The following is a 25,704-nucleotide window of genomic DNA, read 5'->3' on the forward strand; positions in this document are numbered from 1 at the left end:
GGGAGGAACAAAGCCTTGTACCATGTGATTTGTGTTAGCGGGACAAAATAGTTGCTGAGTTATATCATCTCTTGACATTGCCGCAGGCAGACGTGGGTTCTACAGCACTAACGAACGACAACGCAACAGTAAAACAACATTAATCCTAAACAACCTCCTCCTCGACAACTCATAGTAAAAAGGTATTAATGTTAGACAAATTCAGTCATAAAGCAAGACCCGGAGGAGGTGTACATGTCATCTAGATTCACTTCTTCCTCTTCTTGGGAGGTTGGAGGGCCTCCTCCTCGTCCTCTTCGTCTTCTTCTTCCTCGTCCTCTTCTTCTCCACCATCATCTTCCTCATCACCTTCTTCGCCTCCACCATCTTCCTCGTCTTCCTCATCATCTTCTTCGTCATCGTCATCTTCATCCTCGTTTGGGTCCTCACCATCCTCTTCTTCGTCATCTTCATCTCCGCCATTTTCTTCAACATCTCTATTGGGACCATTTTTGTTATCACTGTTGTGGTGATCCTTATCATCATCATCCTCTTCGTCCTCCTCATCGTCATCCTCGTTGGCATCATCCTCAGCATCCACTGCCTCGCGGGGACAAGATGTGTGGTGGTCTCCTCTTAACTTAGGTTGGTTTGTGAGTAGTTTTATGTATTCCTAAGTTCAAAACAAAAATCTCTCACATGATCAAAATGACTTACAGTTCGATTAGGTGTAATAGCGAACAGTCTCTTACACGATTAGAGAGATCATTGGAAAACCGGGGTTGTGTCTGGGTTTAAAATTCCAACGTAGGAAAAATAGCTAAAGACTAGTACTAATCTAGTTGAATTTTAATCTGTAAATTCTTGATCAAAACACAAAAAGGATCTATAGGATTGTTAATAAGGCCCGTGACATCTTTTATGGCTGGTCATCTTAGGAAAGTACAGTATAATTTAAAATAAGTTTAACTACTACGGGTTCTTTCAAAGATTTGTCATAATTAAAAATATTTCTTGTGATAGTTTATTGTAGAGGAAGTATAAATTAGACACTCGTTAAATTCAAGAAAATATTTATAATTTTTTAAATAATGAGAAACATTTATAATTATGACAAATTATGGGTGCTTTTGTAATTTACCCTTAAAAACCATGAAAAAGGACAATTTACAAGTCCTATTTTCAAGAGAAATACTCGTATAAAGATTTCATATTTTTCATTATCATCTGATAATCTACGTCCAATCCAACAAGATGTTCTTTTTTTTTAATTACGTTTTCCACTTATGTGAGAACAAAAAATGTTAACTAATCATAAAATTACATTGTTTCATGCGAAGCAAAAAATTCTATTTTATTTTAAGAAAATTAAACGAATCTTTTTTATTTTTTCAATAATCAGCAAATTTTGTTTTTTTTTTTAAAAAAAACTTAAATAAAAGAAAGGGAAAGTAAGGTTAATTTATGTTACCTGATTGAGGACTGCGAGTTGAGCTTTGACCAGAGCTGAGACTAGCAAAGCTGCCAGAGCCGCTTCGGCGCCGGCGCACATTAGCAGCCTCTGCTTAATCGTAGTTAAGTTAACTGAACCGCAGTTATTCTCCATTCCTTGATGGCAACTGCAAAACCACCTATATATCCAGACTAAGCCAAGCCAAGCCAAGATTTAAGAGAAACTACATAAATTAACAAAATAAAATATATGAAAAATCCGTGAACAGAAAATCAAAGGGGGAAATTTAAGACAAAAATCGATTTTTCCTGGAGAAAAAAAACCCACCGAAAATCCAGAAACAAACAAATTTTGTACCAGAGAAAAATTCAGCAAAAAACAGCTCGAATCCAGATCGATTGCGAAGCCAGCAGAAACTCCCCAAGTATAAAACAGATATCTACCGAAATCGGAGAAATCCAGCAGATGGAGGCAAAAACATCACTCCAACCAGACAAAAATACAGTTTTACGGAAAAAAAGAGAGGAAAAACCTACCAGAAGCGCAGATCTGAGGCTGAATCGAAGCAGATCTGTGTGTTCTTGAGCTAAAAGGCGGAGAAACAGAGATGGGAGGCAACTTTCATTCTGGGCCGTCGGATCAAGCAGAGGGGACTACCGAGGCAGCAGGATGTAAATATAATAATAACAGCAGAAAAAGAGAGTGAGAGAGAGAGGTGGGGTGGTGTGGTGTGGTGTGGTGTTTCTGGGAAGAGCTGACCGTAATCTCCGCAGAGGGGGTTCGGGCAGTCCGGGCAGCGTTGTGATCAAGCGAAATTGATATGTGGAAAAATAATATCCTTTGGGGTAAGTGCTGTCTGCTGACCGGCCCGTGATTCCTTGATTAATGTGGGTTTAGTCATTAACGCAACTCTCTCTTTATTTAATTTAACTTTAATTTTTACTATTTTGGTCATAATCACTTTTTCTTTTTAATTTCTTTCACCCAATTAAAACTACTATCTACTATTTAGTCAAATCATGCAAAAATTTATGTTTCATAATTTACTCTTTTTATGATTTTGATCTCATTATTTTAATATTTTTTTGATTTTAATCCCATAAATCACCAAAATATACAATTTTAGATCTAATCATAAATTTCATAAATATTTAATGGTTAAATTCGATACTTAGTTACTTAGCAGAGCACGTGCAAATCATGTGTTCTCTGTTGCTCCACGTTCGGTTTTATTTATTTTTTATGATAAATTGATCAAAATATCTTTTTTGAATTATGAATATTTCTTATTTGTTTTTTAATTTTTTAAATTTTTTAATGATTAAATGGATTATTTTTTATAATATTTAGTTTTTTTTCATTTACTTCATCAATTTTTTATACAAATTTTAATTTTTTTAAAAGAAATACAGAAAGAACAAAGTTGACAATATCAACTCTTCATTCAAGTAGCGGAGGGTATTGATAATTTTTTAAATAATAATAAATATTAATCATAATTATATCAAATTTCAAAAGTGTTGGTTATAATTTATCGGAATACATATACATATATAATAGTGAAATGTTTTCTTTTTATTTATAAGTTAATAAATTTGTAGTTCATAACCAAGTAGAGTTTTGGTCCATAGGGCAGCGTACTGGCCCAAAAGGCTTAGGCCCAATATAGTAAAAGTTGGGCACTACCACGCAAAGTATAGGCCCAACGTAAATCAATAGTGCTAAATGAGAGACTCCATCGATGCAATTACAATCAGAAAGACAACAACGTTGGCGTCCTAAATTATGGTTATTTGAAGTACGTTTCAAAGATGACGATGAATCGAAATAAGAAAATACTATGTCCCAAAAATATATAGAGTCCAGAATAGAACCATCGTGCATAGCCCAAGGAAGAATAGACCTCAGACCCATATTTTTGGGAAGGTCTTATTAAATGAAGAAGTTCAAAAAGGCCGAGGGAAGTCCAAGAAAACTTAGGGCAGGAGCCTAACTTGGCGGCCACCTGGACAGAGACATATTCTCGCTTACACATAATTGAACCTTAGTCGAACAACTAGGATGAATGACAATGCTTCACAACAAAGGATGCCGAAGGATCATTATTGGATCTGTTTCAACATCGTCTTAGGAATGTGGAAGCTTATTCCCTTATAATACGATTGTAGCCTATCTTTTACCACTTCTTGAGTTTCTGGGGGACTGAACTCTCGACCGACAGGAGGTAAATGATAATGCTTTTCCAACACTCTCACGGACTAAACACTCTATCTTTGCAAAGTACTCTCGCGCTAAATCATCATCTTCATAATATTTTACAGCTTTAATTCTTTTTGCTACGTGCAAAATTGATTAAAAATTCCGACATAGTAAATATCAGAAAAATACCTAGTAGGAGCAATAATAAAGAAAAAAACAATTAAAGTATAGAAGAAATAGGTTGTGATTACAATAAAAATTGAAATAGTAGGTAGGAAAAGAGTGATGATAACTTTAGGACATGTACCCTCTTAACCTTGTATAGTAGCATCCAAAATCATGGGAAAGAATCCAAGAATTCCCCCAAAGAGAACTTGTCATGTGTAAGTGAATCTTCTTCTCATTAGCCACCCTTAGTGGGAAATCCACTTTCCAAATTTTAAGTGGATTTTGGAGGAAAACACACACACCCCACCACCATCATCACAATATATATGAAAAGGAAAATCACTTGAGGAATGAGGCAACATTATTGTGGCATCTTTCCACATGAGGAGTCACCTTCTCCTAAATTAATTAAACTATATATTATTCTTACATCTCTCAAACTTATAACATATTTTTTTGCAAAGTGGATAGACCATTGTGTCATTCTATACTAGTTGATGTTGTTGTGTTATGATTCTTGGCATTTTTTAATTGAGTGTGTACAATATTTAGTTGTGGATTTGTGTTTTTTTTCCTTTTTCATTTTAGGTTTGGTTTGTTTGCATGCATGCATACGTGAGTTCTTACGTATGAGTGGGAGACTTTTCTAACTCGTGTATTTATTTTATTATTCTTTAAAAAAGAAGCAAAATTTTAAAAGGGTTTTCTATTTTTTATTTTTTTTTGCGTGGGGGATGGGGTGGTATAGGGATTATGCAAGCAAACTATTTAAGATTTTCGACGTGTTAGGAGTACATACCTTTGCTAATAAGTGTAGGATCCATATTTGGATGCCCTCTCGAACTGTTCGGAGCTAATTCTCAACAAAATTACGAATAAGCAAAAATCTAGTTCTACCGATGTTTGACCCTAGGGCTAAAATCAGAGACAAATAAACAGTGATGCGCTCGACTAATTGATGATCGATAGATTAAAAAAATTAAAAAATAAACAAAATAGGTGTCAGATCATGCTTGCTAGTTTTAAAGCAAAATTACGACAAGTTTTCATAAAATTTGACATAATTATAAATACCTTGTTGTTTGAAAAATTACTATTACCCTCATTATTTTGATGGTCGTCCAACAAGTAGCCCAATCTGTTAGCCTCCATTAGGTTTTCATCTATTTTTTGTGGTGAACTGACTAAAATGTCATTGTGGATTATGCACTATAATTTCATTTATTTTTAAATTTTTTATGGATTAAGTGGGCAATTTTGTTATGACTAAAATGGCTTTTGCCATAAGGGTATTGATAATTTTTCAAACGACAAAAGAATTTTTTGTATTTATGTCAATTTTTTGGAGGAAGTCTTTATAATTCATCTTATTTTTAATAGATATCAATGTATGTATATATAGTAATAGGGAAAAATAAAAGAAAATGTGAGCTAATGAATGAATTTATATGTAGATGTGATTTGATGAGAGTGATTTGAAAGCAGAATGAGGGGAATGAAAATGATTACATCACTATTTATTCAAAAGGAATAAAAATATTATTATTGTCCAAAAACAGTAACACACACTACCAAACACACCACCATCAAATATTCCAATTGGGGTAAATATATATGGTGTTGTTGTGTGGATATCATTCAAAGGGATCCCAAAAAGCTACAAGAATTTTGTGTGCGTCTCCTCCACTCTCCAAGTTTCTATTCTTTTGGTATATATCTCTTTTTAGCCTTGTTAACCTGTGTTTTTATTATTTTTTTAAAGTAAAAACAATGAACTATTATTTTTTGAATAAATTGATTATATTTTTTTATTATCAAATATTTATATCTAACACCCACTGCTAAAGTAGAATAATATCTCACGTTGTTTAGGTTCGAACCCGTGAAGGGGCTTCAGCTTTTCTGATTGAGTTAGTCCTCGATCATTAGTCGTTCAAGATGGGTTTCTATTAAGATTGTTTTTGGTATGCTATAATAAAAAGGTCAATCATCAACTATTTATAATAAGATATCTGTAAAATATATATAAAATTATAATTTTACCCCTAATAAATACTTTCTTTTTTTTATTTCGAATATAATGTTGAAGCAGATTCCATCCTCCAATAACATATATATGAAGGGGGTAGAGATCCAAATACTAAAAGGAAAGGGCAAGTTGCAGGAAATGTTGAGCACTTTGGATGAATTTGTGTGTAGAATATAGAGAGTGGTGGACCATCTTGGTGGACTTAGGCTAACATCACCACAACCAAACAACCCCTCTATCAACACCCCCCCGCCCACCCCCCACCATCCAATTATGAATAACTTGACCTTGGGATATGTGGGTTGGGTGAAAGACCAATCCCTAATTATCTAATTATTAATATCAAATATATATAATCAACATATATTAATATATTACAATAAATCAACAATTACTATTAAAGTAGATGAATACCTACACACTAATGAAACTCGAAGTGATCAGATATCTAGCACATGAGTTGTCGATTAATAAATTAATCATGATAATATTATCGTGTACTGATCCAGAGTAAAAGATTATGCAGACCCTACCTATAAGGCTACACCTTAGCAAAAAACCCCTTTTTATTTAAATGAGTGAAAATCTCAATAAAGTTTGTTATTCTTGTTTCCATTTTTTGCTCCTCTTCTTTTTACCAAAATGTTCCACCTTTTTGTTTCATGATTCTTTGTGAACATTTGATGAATTACCATCCCAACATTGACAAGAATGGAACAACATAATTAGTGCACTATACCTATTAGGTTTGACTTATAATAGCCAGTCTCAATTTCTAGTACTACTTGATTGGTTAATTAGGGAACAAATGGGCATTTTTTTTATATATTAGTTGAGTAAAAAAAAATTTTAAATGATGCCAACCATATCACATTAATATAATATAATTGTGGATTCGACTAATGTTTCGGCATATTATTTCTTTTTATATTCAGGATAAGTTTATAATTTTATAATATTTTATAGAAATATTGATATAAATATTTGACAGGAGAACGCTAAAGTACTTTTTATAATACCTTTTGTATGTTCGACTACTACAGACGTGGCATATATGCATCATTTTCACACATAAGTACAAGAACCCTGAAAATGTAGTGTACGTTCACAACATACTCTGGATAAAACCTAAATTCGAGCAATTGTAAGCATAAGAGTACTATCTTCCATACTGTTGAAATCTTTATTACATTTAATTTTCGTTCTTATTATTTCCACTTATTTTCCCATACCGTTAACCACTTTCTCATCAACATATAGGTTCGTTGCTTATGCAATTTTACATCATTATTCGATATTTATACGTACATTAGATACATATAAAAAAAACCCTAATAAATCCAGCCTATACTAGAATTAATACATGATCACAAAGCTTTTTGCAACCTCAAAAGGACAATTTAGTACTCTAATATTATATATAAGGAATAGGTAGCAAACATGCATGTTTGTGGCAACATGTTGGAATTGAGACTATCAAATGTCCTTAAGAGGATTTGAAGGGTCATTGTGTTGAAAGGCTGGAAAAATAGGTTCCCAAACTTTAAAGATACATTTTTCCATAATATTAACTAATTTATTTGTTTTAAATAATATAAATTGTAAAGACTCTGAAACTAACAGCTTTTTGGATATATATTTATTGATAAAGGAAATTTAGAAAGCCAAAAATTAGGTTAGTGGATAGAATGTGTTCCCAATTTAGAATTAATTAAAATTTTTAGTGTAAAAATTCAATTAACTTTTCACTCGTATTATAAAATACAAGTAAAAGTCGACGAAACTAAATTCTTTAGTTCAAAGTGGATATATGCTCGAATGTTTTCAACTGTTCGATTCTTTTTTCTTTTATAAAAATGCTAAATATATTGATCACGAAATATCAGTACAACATAAATCCCTGATCTAATCTACTCAAATTTTTACTTTTTTTTTATATGTAGTAATAGATATATGGGTAATCAAAAATATTTTTTTTATATTTTTTAATACTAATTATCGTGGCACGTCGTTTTTGTGTGTATATAATAAATAATTTTTACTCTTTATAAAATATTATAAATTAAATTAAATATTTAAATATATTAATTGGACAGTAAACTTAGTGTAAAACTTGAAAGGTTGAATGAGAGAGAGAGAGAGAGAGAGGTGTTGGGGCAATTTCAGTCCTTTTGACTTATCTAAGGACTAAAAGGATAATTTCATCCATCTTGCGTAAGAAGGAGCGTGACGACACGCACATGGACTTTGCTTCCGTCACTTCGCTTCCCGCTAAAATGACAACAATCATTTAAAAAACCAATATTCATCTCACGCTCTCTCCCCGGGCGTGCTATCCACTCTCCTCATCGGCGTATTCGATGCTGGACCCTACCAAAACCATGAAATTTCTATAATTGCCCATATCTTTTTAGTATCAAATTTTGTACCTTAAAATACCTTATTTAGTGATCAGTTGTAAATGTTGTAATTCATTGACTTCTGCCCACCATCATGCTAAGGTCTATATCTATATCCTAAATAATATTTATTTCAAATCAATAAGTTATTTTAATCTCAATTCAATTTTTGTCAAATAATCCGACCTCTCCTAACTCTTTTAATTTTGAAGCTCGCGAGCCGGCTCGACTCATTTGCTACCTCTACCTACCACACTTCGCCCCTGTAACATTCTCACCAGACAATTTTTGCCAGTAGTGCCGTTCTCCCCACACGACTGCATGGCGAGTTGTACCTTGATGTTTTAAATTATTGAATCAAATTAAAATAAGCGATTCCAAACTTCTACAAATTCATAATGACCATTCAGATAAAATCGAAATATATTCCAAGATTCTTCATTCGATCTCTTTCTTCATTATTTTTTGCAATGGACGATCAATATAAAATTTAAAAAATTTAAGTGTAGTCGGTAGTAACTTTTACATGCTATTTTAAAATATTCGGGACAACTTATTACTGTCTAACTCGAACCCGACATATATCTTATTTTTATCAAGTTTTATTAACTTGAGCTAATTATCATCCTAACCAAAAAAAAAAAAAAAAAAAAGAGTTTCTTGGGGGTGGGTTGGTTGGATGATGAGGTGAAGGGGGAAGTGAGCAAAGCATAGTGAGAGTGACCTGGTGCGCATATTCAAAGCAAACATAACACACCACAACACTGTTGTTTAGTTGCTTGTTTGATAGTGGAAATATGACCAATATTTTTTGCTACCTCTCCTCTTTGACTCTGTAGCTCACGATAACACACACACACACACACACACTATTGAATTTTTATTTGTATAACATCCCTTCACATCCCTTTCCCCCGAATACTATAATCTATATTCAACTGTTCTTAATATATAAGCTTTTGTTTTTTAATAATTTTAATTAGTTCCCATTTTAAAGAAATATATTTTGAAAAAGATGTTGCGTTCACAATTATATTCGATTCTTCTGCTTATTGTTATTATTCTTTCTTATTCTTGAAGTGCAGCAAACTACGCATGGAAGATGGGGTTTGCAACTGTATAGTTTGCTTTCAGTTTCTTCTCTTTTTGAGCACTGCCTGTTGAGCGGGAAGCTTCTTCTCAAACTGGGCTCTTTCTCCTTTTCGTTTAAAGGTTTCTATTTCTGTGATTTTTGCATTTTCAAGAATGTTTCTGATAATGAAGAAAAATTGGGTTGAAGGGAACATCAAGGACTTGTTTATCAGTTTATGGTATTGCTTGGATGCTGGCAGGTGGTTTTTTGGTCAGATTCTTGGATTGGTTCTCCCTTTCATGCTCCTTTTTTTGATAAGATCTCTTTGATTTCTTGCTTGATTTGGATCTTTTGTCTGTTGATGATGAGAAATATGAGCTATGATATAATCAAAATCAAGAATTTTTCCATTGTTGACGAAGTCTGTTGTTGCTAAGCCCGTTTGCATTTGCTTATGTGCTGTGTTTGTATGATATCCCTTTCCAGGTCCCTTATCGTTGACTATGTGTTCATGAATGCATTGCTCTTCTTGTTTCGCTTTTGAGCTTAAACGAGAATGATTTTGGGTAGTTTACTTGATATTTTCTGTTAAATGAATGATTTACGGAAGTGGGAGTCGGACTAGTTTGGTAAAGTCTGAGGATCAGATGCTCTTTTAAGACTTTCTGAATTAGATTCTTGGGTTCATTAATTGATCTAGACCAGCTTATATATCTGGAATCTATGTCTAATTTCTGCCTTCTGCGTCGTTCCAAAGTAGTTAAAGATGCTTTTGGAGGCGGCTCTTAACCTCTTATGTGTAAATATTATGGATGCAAATGCTTGATTGAATGTTTTATGTGTATGAAAAGTTCTCATTGCTGAGAGCCAACATATTCTGTAGCGAAAGTCTTTCAATCAAGTCTAGTTTTGTTTGCCTTGAAACTAACAATAGTTCCAATGACAACTTCCAGAAGATTGTCTTTGTTCATCTACTCTTACATCAATGTTATCATGCCGTTTCTCCTTTTCATTGTGTGAAAAGTTTCTTCCACATAGGAACAGGAGCTGTCTATTCAAATTTACATTAGTTTGATACCTTTAACCAAAATCATATCCATGGGGTAATCAAATAGAACAGACACCTAATCTGCAGAGAATATATGGCTAATAAGCCATTCGTGTAAAGCAACATTCTTCTAGAAAGCAATGGCCGACTCCTAATGGTACGAATACTACTTTCACCCCGGCTACCAAATCAAAGCTTCTGTGGTTATGATTTAATTGGGAACTCAAAGATAGAAATATACTTTTCGACTTTTTACAATATATTCATTCTCAACTTAAGTTGTCGGTTCTTTTTCATTTCTTGATTTACTCTCCTCGGAGTTGTGAGTTTAAGTTTTTCATGCATTTATAGGTGTTAGAGCATGTAGATATCTTCTTCTGTTTTACTCGACTGTCAAATTAAAGGAGTAGCTCATTTAATTCTATCATTAAACAGTCAACGAGAATGAATTCTGCATCTACCCAATTTGTTCCCTCTAGACGGATGGGCATACATGAGCCTATCCATCAAATGGCCATGTGGGGAGATTTCAAAGGTCTGGACACATCTCCACCAATGATTCTAGAGGTTGAAGCTAAATTAGACAACCAGGTATAATTAGTTTTAGTTACCATTTAGCATATATGTAAACTATTTTTAGTTAGTTATATCCAGCTTGTTAGCTGACTTTTTCTTTGCGTATGTGTAGTCAGAGGATACTTCACATGGAATTGATGGACCATCCAATAAATATGACCAAGAAGCAAGTAAACCAGCTGATAAGGTATTAAGACGCCTGGCACAAAACCGTGAGGCTGCTCGTAAAAGTCGTCTGCGGAAAAAGGTATGGCAACGCTATCCCAAATTTGTAAATCTTATTGAGAAACTGTTATTACATCTTAATATTGCGACCGTGCATAATTTGGACTACGAATATTTTGGCTAAATTTGTTTTGCAGGCATATGTTCAGCAATTGGAAAATAGTAAAGTGAGACTTATTCAGTTAGAGCAAGAGCTTGACCGTGCCCGCCGACAGGTAAATGAAAAATCACAACTGTTATTTAATTCATACTTTTTTATTTTTCTCTTGATAATTTGAGGTGCACTTTTCCACTTTCATCCCCCTTTTTTCCTTATAAAAGAAAAGGACCTAAAAGAAGAACTTCCTGCTGCAGGGTTTGCATGTTGGTGGTGCTTTGGATAATAGTCAGCTAGGTTACTCTGGAACTACAAACCCAGGTTTGTTGTGAAATATTCCACCAATGCTCCTAGTTTAAAATATTGCTTTTTTTGTGGAGAACAGCATACTGCATTGATATAATTCATTCTTGATATGTCATTTGATGTATGTTTCCAGAAACCTTTTTTTTGTGGTTCTTGGTGTATGATTCTTTTATTCTTCTCTTAATATTCTTGTCTCAATAAGATTCATTCTGCACCTTGCAGGTATTGCTACATTTGAAATGGAGTATGGACGTTGGGTGGAAGAACAAAATAGACAAATCTCTGATCTCAAGAATGCATTGCATTCTGATATTGGAGATGTGGAACTGCGCCTGTTTGTTGAGAGTGGAATGAGGCATTACTTTGATCTCTTCACTATGAAAGCAACGGCTGCTAGGTCTGATGTATTCTATCTTATGTCCGGCATGTGGAAAACAGCGGCTGAACGTTTTTTCTTCTGGATTGGGGGCTTTCGGCCTTCAGAACTTCTAAAGGTGATGCTCGTCCCAGTTCAGGCTTTGCTTTACTCTTTTCATTGCTTTTTTCCTGATTCAAAAAGGGGGAAAGGGTCACTTTCTTGGAGAAGATATGCTTATAGGCAGATATGTGTGTATTTATATGCTCTTCTTGATGATTTGAAAGAGTGAGTTTGCTTTCTGAAGAATGATAGTTGCACATTAATGTGAAAGTCAAGTAACCACTGACTATATTCTTCTGTTCAGCCTTTTCAAGTTAGTTTATGCACTCTCTTATGTTTGTTGTTAAGGATGGCATTTTGATGGCCGTAAACATATGTTCATTCAACAGGTTCTCTTACCACATCTGGAGCCACTGTCGGAACAACAACGTTTGGATCTATGTAATCTCGGACAGTCGTGTCAGCAAGCGGAGGATGCCTTATCACAGGGAATGGAGAAACTCCACCAAATTATTGCTGAAACCATAGCCGCCCGTCTACTGGGCGACGAGAACTACTACCAACAAATTGGTGCTGCCTATGAGAAGTTAGATGCTCTAGTTAGGTTTGTGGGTCAGGTAATAGATTCCACTTGCTTATCTTCTTCATCCCTGATAAAATTGTTAGGAAAATGCAAGCTAGACTGAAACCTATGCGGAAACAAGTAAGAAACTGGAAATGCTGAAAGAGCATTACAAATTTCACATATTGTGGAGATAGATTACTCATATGTCGCAGCGCAAGTTTCTTTTACTATGATATAATATTTGTACAATTACGACCGACTGTCAAGTTTCAGCTGTATACAACATAGGAGCTTGTAGAACATTGCAAAATTACAAATTTACGCCTGACAGCAATGTAATTAATGTACCTTTCTGAATCGTGAAAACAGGCAGATCATCTTCGGCAGGAAACCCTGCAGCAGATTTCGCGCATTCTCACCACTCGACAAGCAGCTCGAGGCCTCCTTGCCTTGGGGATGTATTTCCAACGTCTCCGAGATCTAAGTTCACATTGGTCTTCACATCCGCGTGAATCAACCTAGCCACGAAAAATAAGCCGAATTGTCATTTTAGTTCATTACCTATGTAGCAAACTTAATGTTAGCTTTTCTGCCAATTTTTGAGCTGCTTCCTGTGATTGAAAATTTGTAAATATGATTAGGTAGTCTATATCATCAAGAGGAAATGTCGGATACTTTCCCTCCCTTTTTTTTTTTTTTTTTCTTCAATCACCTGATTATGAACTTCATTCTCTTCTGAGGTATCTTTACGTCTAGTTTTACAGTCTGTCTGAAATCTGTATATTTCCAGGCATGGCTGTCTCTCTTTGTATTCTGAGGGTCTGTAGTATGTAAAAAACTAACAGCTTAGTTTGCAGTCTCCATTTACATTGTAGTTTCTGAAATCTTAGCTGCTCCAACTGTATGTATGTGAGATAAAGGATAAGTTTTTCTTGTTCTTGTAAAGATATACGCAAAATTCCTTTTACTCATCCTAAGTTTCTGAAGGAATGAATTCTGCAACATCGTACTTTTAAGGATTGTGTCGTTCTTCGTCCGCTTAGTCTCTTGCACTGACAAAAGTCTCAATGTAAGGAATTACGAACAGAGGTAAAGTGTGAGTAAAATCAAGAAAGAAAGGAAAAAGTCTTTATACGGTTTGTTAGTGAAGCATTATGACGTTTCTGTATTAGGAGAATTGGATATTGTCGTATGATTGATTATTCTTCTTATGGTATTGAGACTTTTAAAATTTATGTACAATTATTTAGAATCAAATAAACGCCAAAAGTGTATACAGAAATGCCAAAGTGCATCTTATTTTGGAGCATTTGAGATTTATATGCACTTATGTAGAATCAAATATACACCAAAGAAACATAGACTTCAAGAAAATTCAACTGTATTCAGTCGTACACACATTTTCCAATCTTATCCACCACAGAGGAGAAGACTAAGATGGAACTGAAGTTGGGCAAGAGAGTTTAAAAGCATTCCTCTTACAGAGGTTTAGTTGATCTTCTAGTGGTTCGACATTTAGACATTTCGGGATGAATTTGTCACAACTTTGATATGGCATAGTCCAGTGCATCGACCAGGAAATCTGCACGAACCGAAACAATTGAAAACTTTATTACGACTTACCTATAGTATGCAAATGAGAAGGATTTCTGTGGAATGTTTTTAGTTGAATCAGTTCAGTCAGTACAACCAAATTATATGGTTATTGCATTACACTTGTCGAATGTTTGACATACAGTTTTAGCAAAGTAACCATTGGTGGGGTGGGACCAAAGGTTGGATTGAATTTTCTGAATTCTTTTATGCCATTGCTGTAAAGAAAGAGCCATGAAGGGTACCTGCATCATCTCTAGAAAAGCACATAGGGGGTTTTATTCTGAAGACATTCCCATGAAGTCCGCCTTTCCCGACCAGAACACCAAGTTCTACAATCATGAAAATCTTGCTTGGTTAACATGTTATAGCAAAAATAATCAAGTAAGAAGTTAGCAAAGTCATATTTGTTTACACTTTATTGGGGTTTTAGGAGGCTCAACTAACCTCTAAGGCTTTCAAACAATACTGCAGTTTCTGCCTTGGCGGGCGTCTTTTCTTTCCTGTCAGTCACAAGTTCTATCCCAACCATTAAGCCTCTGCCTCTCATGTCACCGATTACTAGCAAAATGAGAAGACTTCTGATCAATATCCACCGCTCAAAATATCCACACAAAGAGCATCATCAATACTGCAACATATAGGATATCTTGTGAAGGGGGGCGGTAAAGGGAACTTACTGTCGTGTTTTTGCTGAAGATCTCTTAGACGACCCATCATGTGAGAGCCGATGTCAGCACAATGCTTTTGACGTTGCTCCTTATCAAGAACTTTAAGCACGGCAAGACCTCCGGCTGAGCATACGGGGTTCCCTCCAAAGGTGTTAAATTGTATTTTCTGAGCCAACACGCTTGCTATTTCAGGAGTCGTCACAACAGCCCCAAGCGGCAAACCGTTGCCTATCCCCTGAGTTTTGAAACTTTGGCAGTCAGGCAAATTAATTGTGCCATGAGAAAGACAGATACACAAACTAAATGCCTTCTAGTTAAACAGGATGAACCTAAAGATAGAGCTTGGAGATAACTGAAAGGAGAAGAGGAGTTGCGGCAGGCACCTTAGCCATGGTAACTATATCGGGAATGACTCCCTGTGTCTCGAAACCCCAATAGTGGCTCCCGGTACGACCAAAGCCGGTTTGCACCTCATCAGCAATGCACACACCACCAGCTTTATGAACAATGTCATAAACCAGTTTCAAGTATCCAGGGGCTAATTCAACGGCTCCACCAACTCCCTATGGTCATCAAAGAACTAATAAGTCCAGCCCTGAACCATCAATTCTCAAAGAGAATTTGTAATGCAAAATATGACTGTAGGGGGTGTACTTCAATTTTCAGAACGTTTTTGGTAATATGCCTAGATCTTAGGAGGTGTCAGTGCAAATATTCCTAAAGATTCAGGACATACCCTGTTTAACATGGAAACAAAGTTAATTGAGACAAACCTGAATTGTCTCAGCTATAAACCCCGCGACTTTTCCTGAAGTGCCATGATCAATGTGATCCTGTACGTCTTGGGCGTAACGATTGGCATCAGAGCCGAACACTCCTCGATAAGGGTTTGGGTTTAGAACATGATGAATCTCACCCTGCAGAGTTTCGTATCAGAGAAATGAGAACAACTTCTTTTCCAAACCCAGACAATTAATGGATGTATCACGCCTGGGTAAAATAGATAGAAACTGAAGCAAAAAAGGGTGTAAGCTGAGTTAATACTTTGTCACTTTTCCTGTTGGGAGGAAATGGAAAAAGATGTAGATATTTGGAGAGCCAAAGTCCTTAAGTTTGCACATAAATTGCTGTAGTTATCAATTTGGGGCCTGATTTTGAATTTCAAGCATTTTGAGTTAAACAATCAAACTTCAACATTCGACTGACACTACAAGATATCGATTTACCGGATGCAGACACATGATTGACCTATGTACACATGAGAACCTCCAGTTGTAATAGTAATGTAGAAAAAATAATAAATTAAATTGTTTCTGAAGGGACAGAGCTCAGTTAAGTGGATCCAAAGATAAACCTGAGGAATTGGGTACTTCCAGGTGTTAAGAGCGGTCAGTCCTATCGTATTAGAACTTCCACCATGATAAGCATTTCTCAAGGCAATCATTCCAAGGTTGCCACTGTAGAGTCGTGCCATCAGCATAGCTAGCTCATTGGCTTCCGTCCCTGAATTTACAAAATACACAACCTGCAATTCGGAGAAGAATTAAACCAAAAATATTCATAAATATGCTGGTGGAGCGTGTAAGCCATAATAACAAGAAATTTTAGAATGATAGATGAGTAAAGAGACAACTGATTCATGAAAAACACAAAAGATTAACAAAAAAAGAAAAACCACAAAAAGCAGTAAACTGGTGACCAACCATTTCTTAACATTAAATGAATTGCAGGGATTGAACATTTTCTTTTCCCCTTTTGTGGAATGTGCCCATGCACATTTTAATCTGGAGAAAGGTTTTGGAAATCTCAAGATAACGCAGGGTTCAGTCATTAATTACATGTAACTCTAAGATCACTGCAATTAAAACCTTAAAAATGTCACATTTTGCAGTGTTACGGAAAAAGATGGATTGGTGTGATAACCTTGAGGTTTCCAGGCATTTTAGATGCTAGAGCCTCAGCAAAATCGGCTATTGCATGGTGCAGGTATATGGTCGTTGCATGTTGAAGAAGCTTGCTTTGTTCGATTATGGCATTCAAGATTTCAGGATGGCAGTGACCGCAAGAAACCGTCACAATTCCTGCAAATGCATCAAGATAACGCCTCCCATTCTCGTCAAACAAATACTGCATTTTGCCTTCAACTATATTGAGCTGCTCAAACAGGAAATTTGAAAACACATATTAGTAGCAATGGGACTACTCCAAAATCTTGCAAAATCCAACGAAAGCAAACAAATCACTTGGCAGAAATTCCTATGTCAATTCTTGATCATCAGCTGTGAGCATGGTCGTAAAATCAGCCCAGGGTGCTGAACAAATACATTCTACTTCGAGTAATTACAGAAAGAATTCTGAAACAATACTACGTAGTTGAGACAAGAACTACCATTAGAGGCAACACGGATTTTATGCTAAATTCTTCTGTGTGCATAACAAACAGCTGCTATTACAGAAAAGAGAATGAATTTGACATTCTTAAATCAAGCAGAAAAAGAGAACAACCTCAAACGGAATAAGGGTACTCAAATTCAGCTCCACATAACAGTCACTACCATATTGCCAAATGGGCTCAGTGAATTCCCAACAGAAATCCCATTTCTATTTAAAAGAAATGCTAAAACCCTTCATTTTTCCACAGATAGAAAAAGCAAAGGAGAAATTGTACTGATGAAGAACATTTATGCATGTCAAACCCCCAATTATTTCCCATCCGCAGAACCTCAAAAGTTGGCAGAATCACCAAAAAAAAGAAAGAAAAAGAAAAAGAAAAAGAAAGAAATCGAAAAGAAAACAATACATCCGCAGTGCACACAGGCCATATCTATAACACCATCCAAGTTATATTAGAAAACACACACACACATATGGAATACGGGCTTACGGGCTTTTGGTAGTAATAAAACAGAGAGGGCCCTAAAAATCTCTTCCGCTTCACCAGAACCTCATCTGCTAAAGGGCCCTTATACGGCTTCGGCTCGTAGTCGAACGCCGGCAGCTCCGGCGGAGACGTGACGGAGAAACCGCGCTGCAACCCCACATTCCCACTGCAAAGCCACCGCCTTGTATGGCTTTTGATCAATGCGCCCACCAAACTTCCACTCACAAGATTCCTCATGAAAACCTATATTCACAAAATCAAGAAAATCACACACTTGTATACACAGTTTGTGATTGTGTATATGCAATGGAGCCCGCCGGGGGGGGGGGGGGGGCGTTGGTTGGAAGCTTATCAGATGATCTGTCATAGGCATTAGCACAGTCAGCAGAAGTAAGAAGATTCCACCAACCTGTGTTGGATATGATTTTTTAAATCATGTTCACATTATTTTATTTTCTTCCAATTATATATATATAATAATAATAAAATAAATATGTAAATAATCTTTTTTTTGTACTTTTGATTACTCAATATATTGTATAAAATAAATAAATTATATTCTAATTAATTGATTTTAAAGATATTTGTGGCCAAAATATGTCTGGATGCTCGTCTCATGTAATTGCTTTGTTGATCAGAAGTGGTAGCATATTGATATAATTATAGTTTTGGTTGTGATATATTGCCACTAATTTATTTTTATTTTCTAAATATATTAAATTTTATTTTAGTTCTTTAACTTATAAAATATTAACAATTTTGGTTTTTATACCTAATTAATGAATTAATTTGTCCTTTCAAAGAAAACATGGAGTTCAACTATTTTTTCTCTATGCTCATGATCAGTCCCAACATGGTTTTGAAAATAAAATTCAGCATCCATAAATTCATACATTTATTTGACCTCCTTGTTTCCGGGTATTCCAAGTTCTCGGTATTCTCAGGTAGTGTGGTCGGAGAAAGTCCGTAAAATCGAAAACTTGGAATACTCTGAAAAAAAGCAGTAAAAAAAAGGTATGTATAAATTTATGAAGGCTTAATTTTATTGTCGAAAGCTTGTTGGACCTGATCATGAGTATAGGAAAAATATAGTTGGCCTATATATTTTTTTTGAAAGGGCCAAATGGTTATTAATTAGGCCTAAGGTCTGAAATTGTTAATATTTTAAAATTTAAAGGACTAAAATAGAATTTTAATATGTTTAGAAATTAAAAATAAATTAGGCAACATATAAGGACCAAAACTGTAGATATCCTGATATAATACATTGCCGTGAAATAAAAATTTCTAATTCGAACCAATTTTATCGAATCAAAATAGATTATTAGATAAATATAATATACTTATTATATAATTGATGTATAATATAAGTATCAACCACTTATGATGTGCAAAATGTTGGACTATTCCGTCCTTACATATAAATATTGGATTATTGACTGAAAATTAATTTTAGGATAGGGATAAACATAATTTTGGTTCTCAAATATGTAATTTATACAGTTTTGATCCTCAAATAATTTAAAGTTGCAGTTTTGATACTCAAATAAAGCCACTTATGCAGTTTGAGTCCTCAAATAATTTGAGTTTGCAGTTTTGCTTCTTAAACTATTATTTTCTTAGTACTTTTAGTCCTTCCATTAATAAAATGGTTCAAGTTAACAGAAAGTTTTATTTGAAGAGGAAAAAAATAGCTATTTTCTTCTCATTTTGTGGTATTTTCAAACTTTAGTCCAATGCTCCAAATTTCTCCATTTTTCTTCAAGATTCAAGAGAGAAAAAACCTCAAAAATGATTTAAGCAATAGTTTTTCTGTATAATATTAACAAACCATTGTCAATAACTTATTTTGTGTTTAATGCAATACCTGTCACATATATGTGACACAAAATGTTGGTTTTATCATATTTGCTTTATTTATCTTTATAATTGGTTTTACCATATTTATTTTATCTATAGATTAGAAAATTTTAAAAAGAAAGTCAAAATAAATAAAGGAAAAGTAAAAGTTAAGATTATATAGAAAATATATTGTTTAAATTCTTTTATTTTTTATGGTTATTTTTATCTTGAAACTTGAAAAAGATGGGGAAAAATGAAAGTAAATTGTTATTTTTCTCCATTCAAATGAAACTTCCGTTAATTTTAACGATTTTACTAATGAAATGACTAAAAACGTCAAGAAAATAACAGTTTGAGGATTAGAACTGCAAACTCTAATTGTTTGAGGACTAAAATTGCAATTATTGCTTGTAGGATAAATTACATTAACCCTCCCTGAAGTTGGGTCAAAATGTGTAAACACTTCTTATCATTTATAAAATTATAGTTACACCCTCTGAGAGGTGTTAATGTAATATTTTTCAGGGGGTGTTTGTATAAGTTTTACCTCTAATGGGGGGTGTAGTTGTAATTACAATTATAACCTAAGAAAATATAGTTGTAATTTTACGAAAGATAGAAAGTATTGTTTGTGCATTTTGACATAACCTCTAGGAGTGCAATAAAATTTACCCTTAATTTTATCCGCCATTTAATATTATCACATCACACTCCACACTTATCTGGAAGAATTATGATTTTGGTCCCAATACTTAACCACTTATTTAATTTTGATTGCCAAACTTTTAAACTTGACAATGTTAGTCCTCAAACTGATACTTTTTTGACAATTTTAGTCCCTGCCGTTAGATTTTTCGTTAGAATTGACGGTGATAGCATTAGAGGGAAAAAGAGCTTCCTTTTTTCTTTTTCCATCATGGAGCCTAGATGCTTCATGAAATTGGTTAAAAATATCAATTTCATCATTTTTGTTCAAGCTTTAAGGTTTACTTGAGAGATTGTTGGGGAAAAAGAATTTCTCATTCTCAAAACTCCTCAAAAGCCTAGTCTCCATTCTTCTGTAATTGTGGATTTAAGCTTCCATTTTTAACATCATGGACTCCTCACAAATTCGGGTAGAAAAATTCATACTTGTCCAAATTATGATTAGGGTTTGAGGGTTCTATACGTTGGGGATTTGGGACTAAATACTCAAATATTTCAAATGGCTTTTGAAGAAAATGAGAAAAATTGATTTAATTTAGTGAATAACATAAAATTATCAGTGAATTTGAGAAAGTCGAGTGGAATTCGAGCTAAAGTTCCTTTGGGAGAGAATGAGAGTTGGAAAAAAATGAGAGAATGAAGCAAAAATTATTAAAAAATAGTTAGATTGAACACTAATATTGTCAAGCCCAATAATTTGAGGACCAAAACAGAATAAATGGTTAAGTTTAGGGATCAAAATTGTAATTTTTTTCAAAATTTTACCTATTACTTTTGCATCACGTGCACATCACAAATAGTTTTCCACCAATTCTAACACCAAATCTAACAACAAGGACCAAAACTGTTAAAAAAATGTTAGTTTGAGAATTAATATTGTCCAGCTTGAAAATTTGCGGACCAAAACTGAATAAGTGGTTAAATATAGGACCAAAATCATAATTGTCCCACATTTGTCCCTTGAAAAAAAAATGTAAATACAACCTTAAAAAAAAGTTATAAATTAATTTATTTATGCTTTTAAATATTTTAATTATTTTTTGCAAACTCGAAAACTTAGGTCAACATTTACCTTTTAGCTTGAAATAGGAAAATTGGATATTGGCAATTAGATTATTTGTTGGTAAATGAGGGGATGATTTTGATGAGGATGTGTGTGAAGTTCCCAACAAATTAGATATTTATTTAAATTAGTGGTCTCTTGACAAGGAACTCTACATTAGTCTAAGACATGGTCCTAATTCTTTGGGTATAATTCTAATTTTTCTCCCAATTTAATATAATTGGTGTGTCCTGTGAATTTAATTTAATTATGATGAATAAATACTGATAGACAGATAGTGCTGGTACGGATCAAAATTCTGTTACAATTCAATTCTGATCGATAATAAATATTGGGAGCTTGCAGTATTTGATTAATCATAATTCTATATATTCCATTTACTATAGAAGTTTTTAGGGAATTCATCGTAGGAATGTTTCCAAATGAATTCCGCACATACATATAATTCAGAAGAATACGTGAGTGATTCAAACACGGCATTTCTTTCCTTTATCAATAGTTGTATCAATTAATATCTTTTCATAAATAATTGAAATTCTATTTCATGACATGAATCTTCAATTTTTGACAACTTATAAAGTTTTTGTGTTAAGCCCCTATTCAACAACCTACATAATCCTTTGATACTAAGTTTTTTGGGAGGAAACACAAATACAAAGCTAAGGTTGAAACCAAAACTGCACCACTAGTTCCTTATCCATCTTCTCAATTACTACACAGAAATTGATACTAACATTGTTCAACATCCACCCTCTTACCTCATTAACACTGTCTGACCAAGAAAGAAAAGTGCTATAAATACGAACCAATATCTATATGCCCACATGATCATTCATTCAAGAGAGAATCAGAAATGGGTGCCTCTTGGATTTGGCTAACACTCATAGCCTTTCTAGCAAGTTTTTTGCTTCACAGGTTAACAAACAAGAAGAAGAAGAGGCTGCCTCCAGGTCCAAGAGGGCTCCCTATTCTGGGACACCTCCACATGCTGGGGAAGAATCCACATCAAGATTTGCAGAGGATAGCTAAAGAATATGGCCCTATCATGTACATGCGATTCGGGCTAACCCCTAACGTCATCGTTTCGTCCCCTGAAGCAGCTCAGCTTTTCCTCCAAACATACGACCTCGTTTTCGCTAGCAGACCACCTCATCAAGCTGCTAAGTACCTCTCTTGGGATCAAAGGAACTTGATCTTTGGCCCATACGGTCCATACTGGCGAAACATGCGTAAGCTATGCACTTTAGAGTTGCTTAGCAACCGTAGGATCAATTCTTTCCAACCTACAAGAAGGGAAGAACTTGGGATTTTGATTGAGTCCTTCAAACAAGCTGCTCGGGAAGGTGTTGCTGTCGATCTTAGTGCCAAGGTTTCGTCCCTAAGCGCAGAACTGAGTTGCAGGATGGTGTTTGGTAAGAAGTACGAGGATAAGGATATAGATGAGAGAGGGTTCAAGAGTGTGATCCAAGAGGGGATGAAATTAGCAGCAGTTCCTAATTTGGGAGATTACTTTCCTTTCCTTGGAGTACTTGACATCCAAGGGCTCACAAGGAAACTGAAGGCACTTGGCAAAGTCTTTGATGATTTCTTGGAGAAAGTTATTGATGAGCATGTGAGAGCTGGGGATGATGGGCATACAAAAGACATTGTTGATACCTTGATATCCATCATGCAATCAGGAGAAACTGAGTTTGAGTTCGAGTGACGCCATGTCAAGGCCATTATGCTGGTAATGTCATTCAAACTCGCTGCACAGAGCTTACAACGTGTTTTTAAGCTTATAAGATGTATATTCTCTAAAGAGTTTGAATAAAACAAGATGATACAACTTATAAGGAAGCATCACCTGTGCAGGACCTGCTTTCAGCTTCAATAGACACTGCAGCATCGACAATTGAGTGGATACTATCAGAACTCTTAAAGAATCCCAGAATAATGAAGAAAGTCCAGAAAGAGTTGGAAGAAGTGGTGGGGTTGGAGAGGATGGTAGAGGAGTCTGACTTAGACAAACTTGCATACTTAGACATGGTTGTAAAGGAAGCCTTCAGGTTACATTCTGTGGCTCCACTACTGCTCCCTCACTACGCGATGGAAGACTGCAAAATAAATGGTTATGATATACCAAAAGGATCGCGAATAATCATCAATGCATATGCAATTGAACGGGATCCAAATGTATGGACTGATCCGGAGAAGTTCATTCCAGAGAGGTTTGTGGGGAGTGACATTGATGTTAGGGGACAGCATTTCCAGCTTCTCCCATTTGGCTCTGGGAGAAGAGGTTGCCCTGGAATGCAACTTGGGCTCATACATGTTCGACTGATCGTGTCACAATTAGTTCATTGCTTTGATTGGAACCTGCCAAATGATATGTTGCCAGAGGAGTTGGACATGACTGAGGAGTTTGCCCTTGTTCTTGCTAGGCTCAATCATCTGATAGCTATTCCCACTTTTCGGTTGCAGAATTAAAGCTTGAGCATGCCATTTTTTATTACAGAAAAGTTAGCATCCTAGCTGAGGGATCTTAGAAGTCTATCACTGTTGCATGAATTCCTATCAATAATTCTTCCTATGCATAATGAAATGTGCTTCCTGAACATTACTTAGGTGTCGACGTCCAGTTCAATGCTACATTTCCTTGGTGCATGCCACCTAAAGTCGGGCTAAATACAGTAAAATGATAACTGATGCTGATGGTTCGCGCCAACCTGTAAAGAAAACAAGTAGCTAAAGCCCATCTTTAAGGTTTCCAAGATGTACGAAAGCCGGAGACCGTAGCTGGTGCCTGATCTATACCTGAGGAATGCGGTACTGATCTAAAACCGATAGCTGCATTTATGTTTTTGAATCTCATCAATGCATCACAGCTCTAATATGATAGTAGTTTCGCCCGAATTTTCTTCATTTTCCTTTTTCCTTCTTATTATCCTTCCTACAATCAGGATTTTGTAGTGCTTGTATTTCTGCTGAAAGTATCCTACATCAACAACACCTTCAATATCCTTATATTCCGGGGCCCAAAACTCTTCCTTCCCTTTTGACATCAAGTACACCATTTCAACATATTTTCCATTCACCAACATCAGAAAATACAACCACCGAAGAAACTTGGTTCGGCTCGAAATATGCGACCTCCATCAACGATCTGCCACGTACTCTCAAATCTGTGATGGGTTTTGAGAAATAAAACAAGTATGTCAGGCTTGTCGGGATCGTCCTAAACGAAAATCCTCCGACGCTCAAGTTAATTTTGGATCGATATAGAAATATGCGATCAAAAGTTAAAAAATCAAAAGCAATAAATGCCCATGAATCAAATTTGAGGTACTTATAGGGTCTTTGGCACTGTAGATCAGACTACTTGTTTTCATTTTGGCTTCTCCTAACTTTCACCGTGTGGTGTATAATCCTCTTCAAATTTCGGATCAATCTTTGGGGTTCATGGATTTTGACGAAATGTCCGTTTTGTCCTTAATGAAGGACATTTTTATCTTTTTAATAGATAAACCCCGTCAGGTCTAGTGTCTCCTATGGAAAAATCTGCACAAGTATGTATTCCGTGGTCACCACTTTTTCCTCCTCCTTTGTCCTCCTTTTTTCTCTCCACTTCTTCTTTCTATTCCACTTGCACTTGGGAAGGAAGACTTATTTTACATGTTTGGAGGACAAATTTCCAAACATATTATGATAAAAGAATTATACCACAACTCATTATTGGAAACTAAATTAAGACAATCTTGTTGAATTACATACTACCACATAGGAAGAATTCCGAAACCTTGTATACAGCAGCAGATAACTTGAGAAATAGCTACACTTTGGCTATTGGATTTGGACTCTTCACGGATACTAGTTGTTTTTTACTCGATTACAAAAACTAGCAAACTAAGCCATTGAACAAGGTTACACAAACTCAGGACCAAAAAGCAAGAGAAAACTGAATCATTCTAACCAATACACGCACACAGACCTCACATCAAACATGTGGTATTCTGTCCCAACTAGACAACCCAGACCAACTCTATTGCAAGCCCACAATACCACAACACTCCGAAAACAAACCAGAACTTATAACTCAGTAGACCAGTCCGAGTGTCATAAGCCACACTTACACTTACACACACACTCATCTGCACCGCAGTTCAAGAATCCTTCAGCCCACCCCCAAAATAGCAAGCTATGATATTATTCTCCCAACCCATTAATAAAAAGAGAAGAAAAGAAAAACACACAGACGTACACAACCCTTAGTACTTTTACAAAATGGGTGATTTTTAACTTTTTGAAGCACAAACTTACGCAGAAAACTATGTTATTTCCAAGCTTAAATCCCCATGGATTGGATCCTGTTCATATAACTTTTATTATTTAACTCCTCCCAAGTATTAGGTATTTCAAAAGCGACCCCACAAGAA

At 35.1% G+C, this 25,704-nt stretch overlaps 4 protein-coding genes across 10 annotated transcripts; 2 read left to right on the forward strand and 2 right to left on the reverse strand.

Annotated features, from left to right (window-relative positions):
* Nucleotides 1-51: 51 nt before the first annotated feature.
* LOC105176495 (uncharacterized) lies at nucleotides 52-2,300 on the reverse strand. Of its 4 annotated transcripts, none has more exons than XM_088877065.1 (3): nucleotides 1,969-2,300; nucleotides 1,451-1,623; nucleotides 52-652 (listed from the first exon to the last, which is right to left on the reverse strand). In XM_088877065.1, the coding sequence occupies exons 2-3, from the start codon at nucleotides 1,583-1,585 to the stop codon at nucleotides 248-250; spliced, it is 540 nt and encodes a 179-aa protein (XP_088733191.1). In that variant the 5' UTR covers nucleotides 1,586-1,623; nucleotides 1,969-2,300; the 3' UTR covers nucleotides 52-247. The 4 variants fall into 4 exon arrangements, with proteins under 4 accessions (XP_088733191.1, XP_088733194.1, XP_088733193.1 ...); XM_088877068.1 differs by having other exon boundaries at nucleotides 1,451-1,598; nucleotides 1,969-2,278; XM_088877067.1 differs by having other exon boundaries at nucleotides 1,451-1,655; nucleotides 1,969-2,278.
* Nucleotides 2,301-9,013: 6,713 nt separating this feature from the next.
* On the forward strand, nucleotides 9,014-13,418 carry LOC105176496 (TGACG-sequence-specific DNA-binding protein TGA-1A). 4 transcript variants are annotated; one of them, XM_011099313.3, is made up of 8 exons: nucleotides 9,014-9,569; nucleotides 10,783-10,938; nucleotides 11,036-11,170; nucleotides 11,286-11,363; nucleotides 11,503-11,566; nucleotides 11,774-12,045; nucleotides 12,359-12,586; nucleotides 12,904-13,418. In XM_011099313.3, exons 1-8 carry the CDS (start codon nucleotides 9,549-9,551, stop codon nucleotides 13,054-13,056), a joined length of 1,107 nt encoding a protein of 368 aa, XP_011097615.1. In that variant the 5' UTR covers nucleotides 9,014-9,548; the 3' UTR covers nucleotides 13,057-13,418. The 4 variants fall into 4 exon arrangements, with proteins under 4 accessions (XP_011097615.1, XP_020554278.1, XP_011097617.1 ...); XM_020698619.2 differs by having other exon boundaries at nucleotides 9,014-9,558; XM_011099315.3 differs by having other exon boundaries at nucleotides 9,016-9,439.
* Nucleotides 13,419-13,878: 460 nt separating this feature from the next.
* LOC105176497 (alanine--glyoxylate aminotransferase 2 homolog 1, mitochondrial) lies at nucleotides 13,879-18,006 on the reverse strand. Its single transcript, XM_011099316.3, has 9 exons — nucleotides 17,683-18,006; nucleotides 16,722-16,952; nucleotides 16,153-16,323; nucleotides 15,572-15,715; nucleotides 15,182-15,361; nucleotides 14,808-15,033; nucleotides 14,575-14,688; nucleotides 14,373-14,459; nucleotides 13,879-14,116 (listed from the first exon to the last, which is right to left on the reverse strand). The coding sequence occupies exons 1-9, from the start codon at nucleotides 17,914-17,916 to the stop codon at nucleotides 14,073-14,075; spliced, it is 1,431 nt and encodes a 476-aa protein (XP_011097618.1). The 5' UTR covers nucleotides 17,917-18,006; the 3' UTR covers nucleotides 13,879-14,072.
* A 3,890-nt stretch (nucleotides 18,007-21,896) lies between these two features.
* Nucleotides 21,897-23,891, forward strand: LOC105176509 (cytochrome P450 71AU50-like). Its single transcript, XM_088877348.1, is given in 2 exon segments — nucleotides 21,897-23,018; nucleotides 23,144-23,891. Coding segments are annotated over 2 exon segments (1,491 nt in total). The 5' UTR covers nucleotides 21,897-22,142; the 3' UTR covers nucleotides 23,759-23,891.
* The last annotated feature ends 1,813 nt before the right edge of the window (nucleotides 23,892-25,704 follow it).

This window comes from Sesamum indicum, linkage group LG13 (genome assembly GCF_026168435.1).
Source record: "Sesamum indicum cultivar Baizhima isolate 11 linkage group LG13, ASM2616843v1, whole genome shotgun sequence".
NCBI lineage: Eukaryota > Viridiplantae > Streptophyta > Magnoliopsida > Lamiales > Pedaliaceae > Sesamum > Sesamum indicum.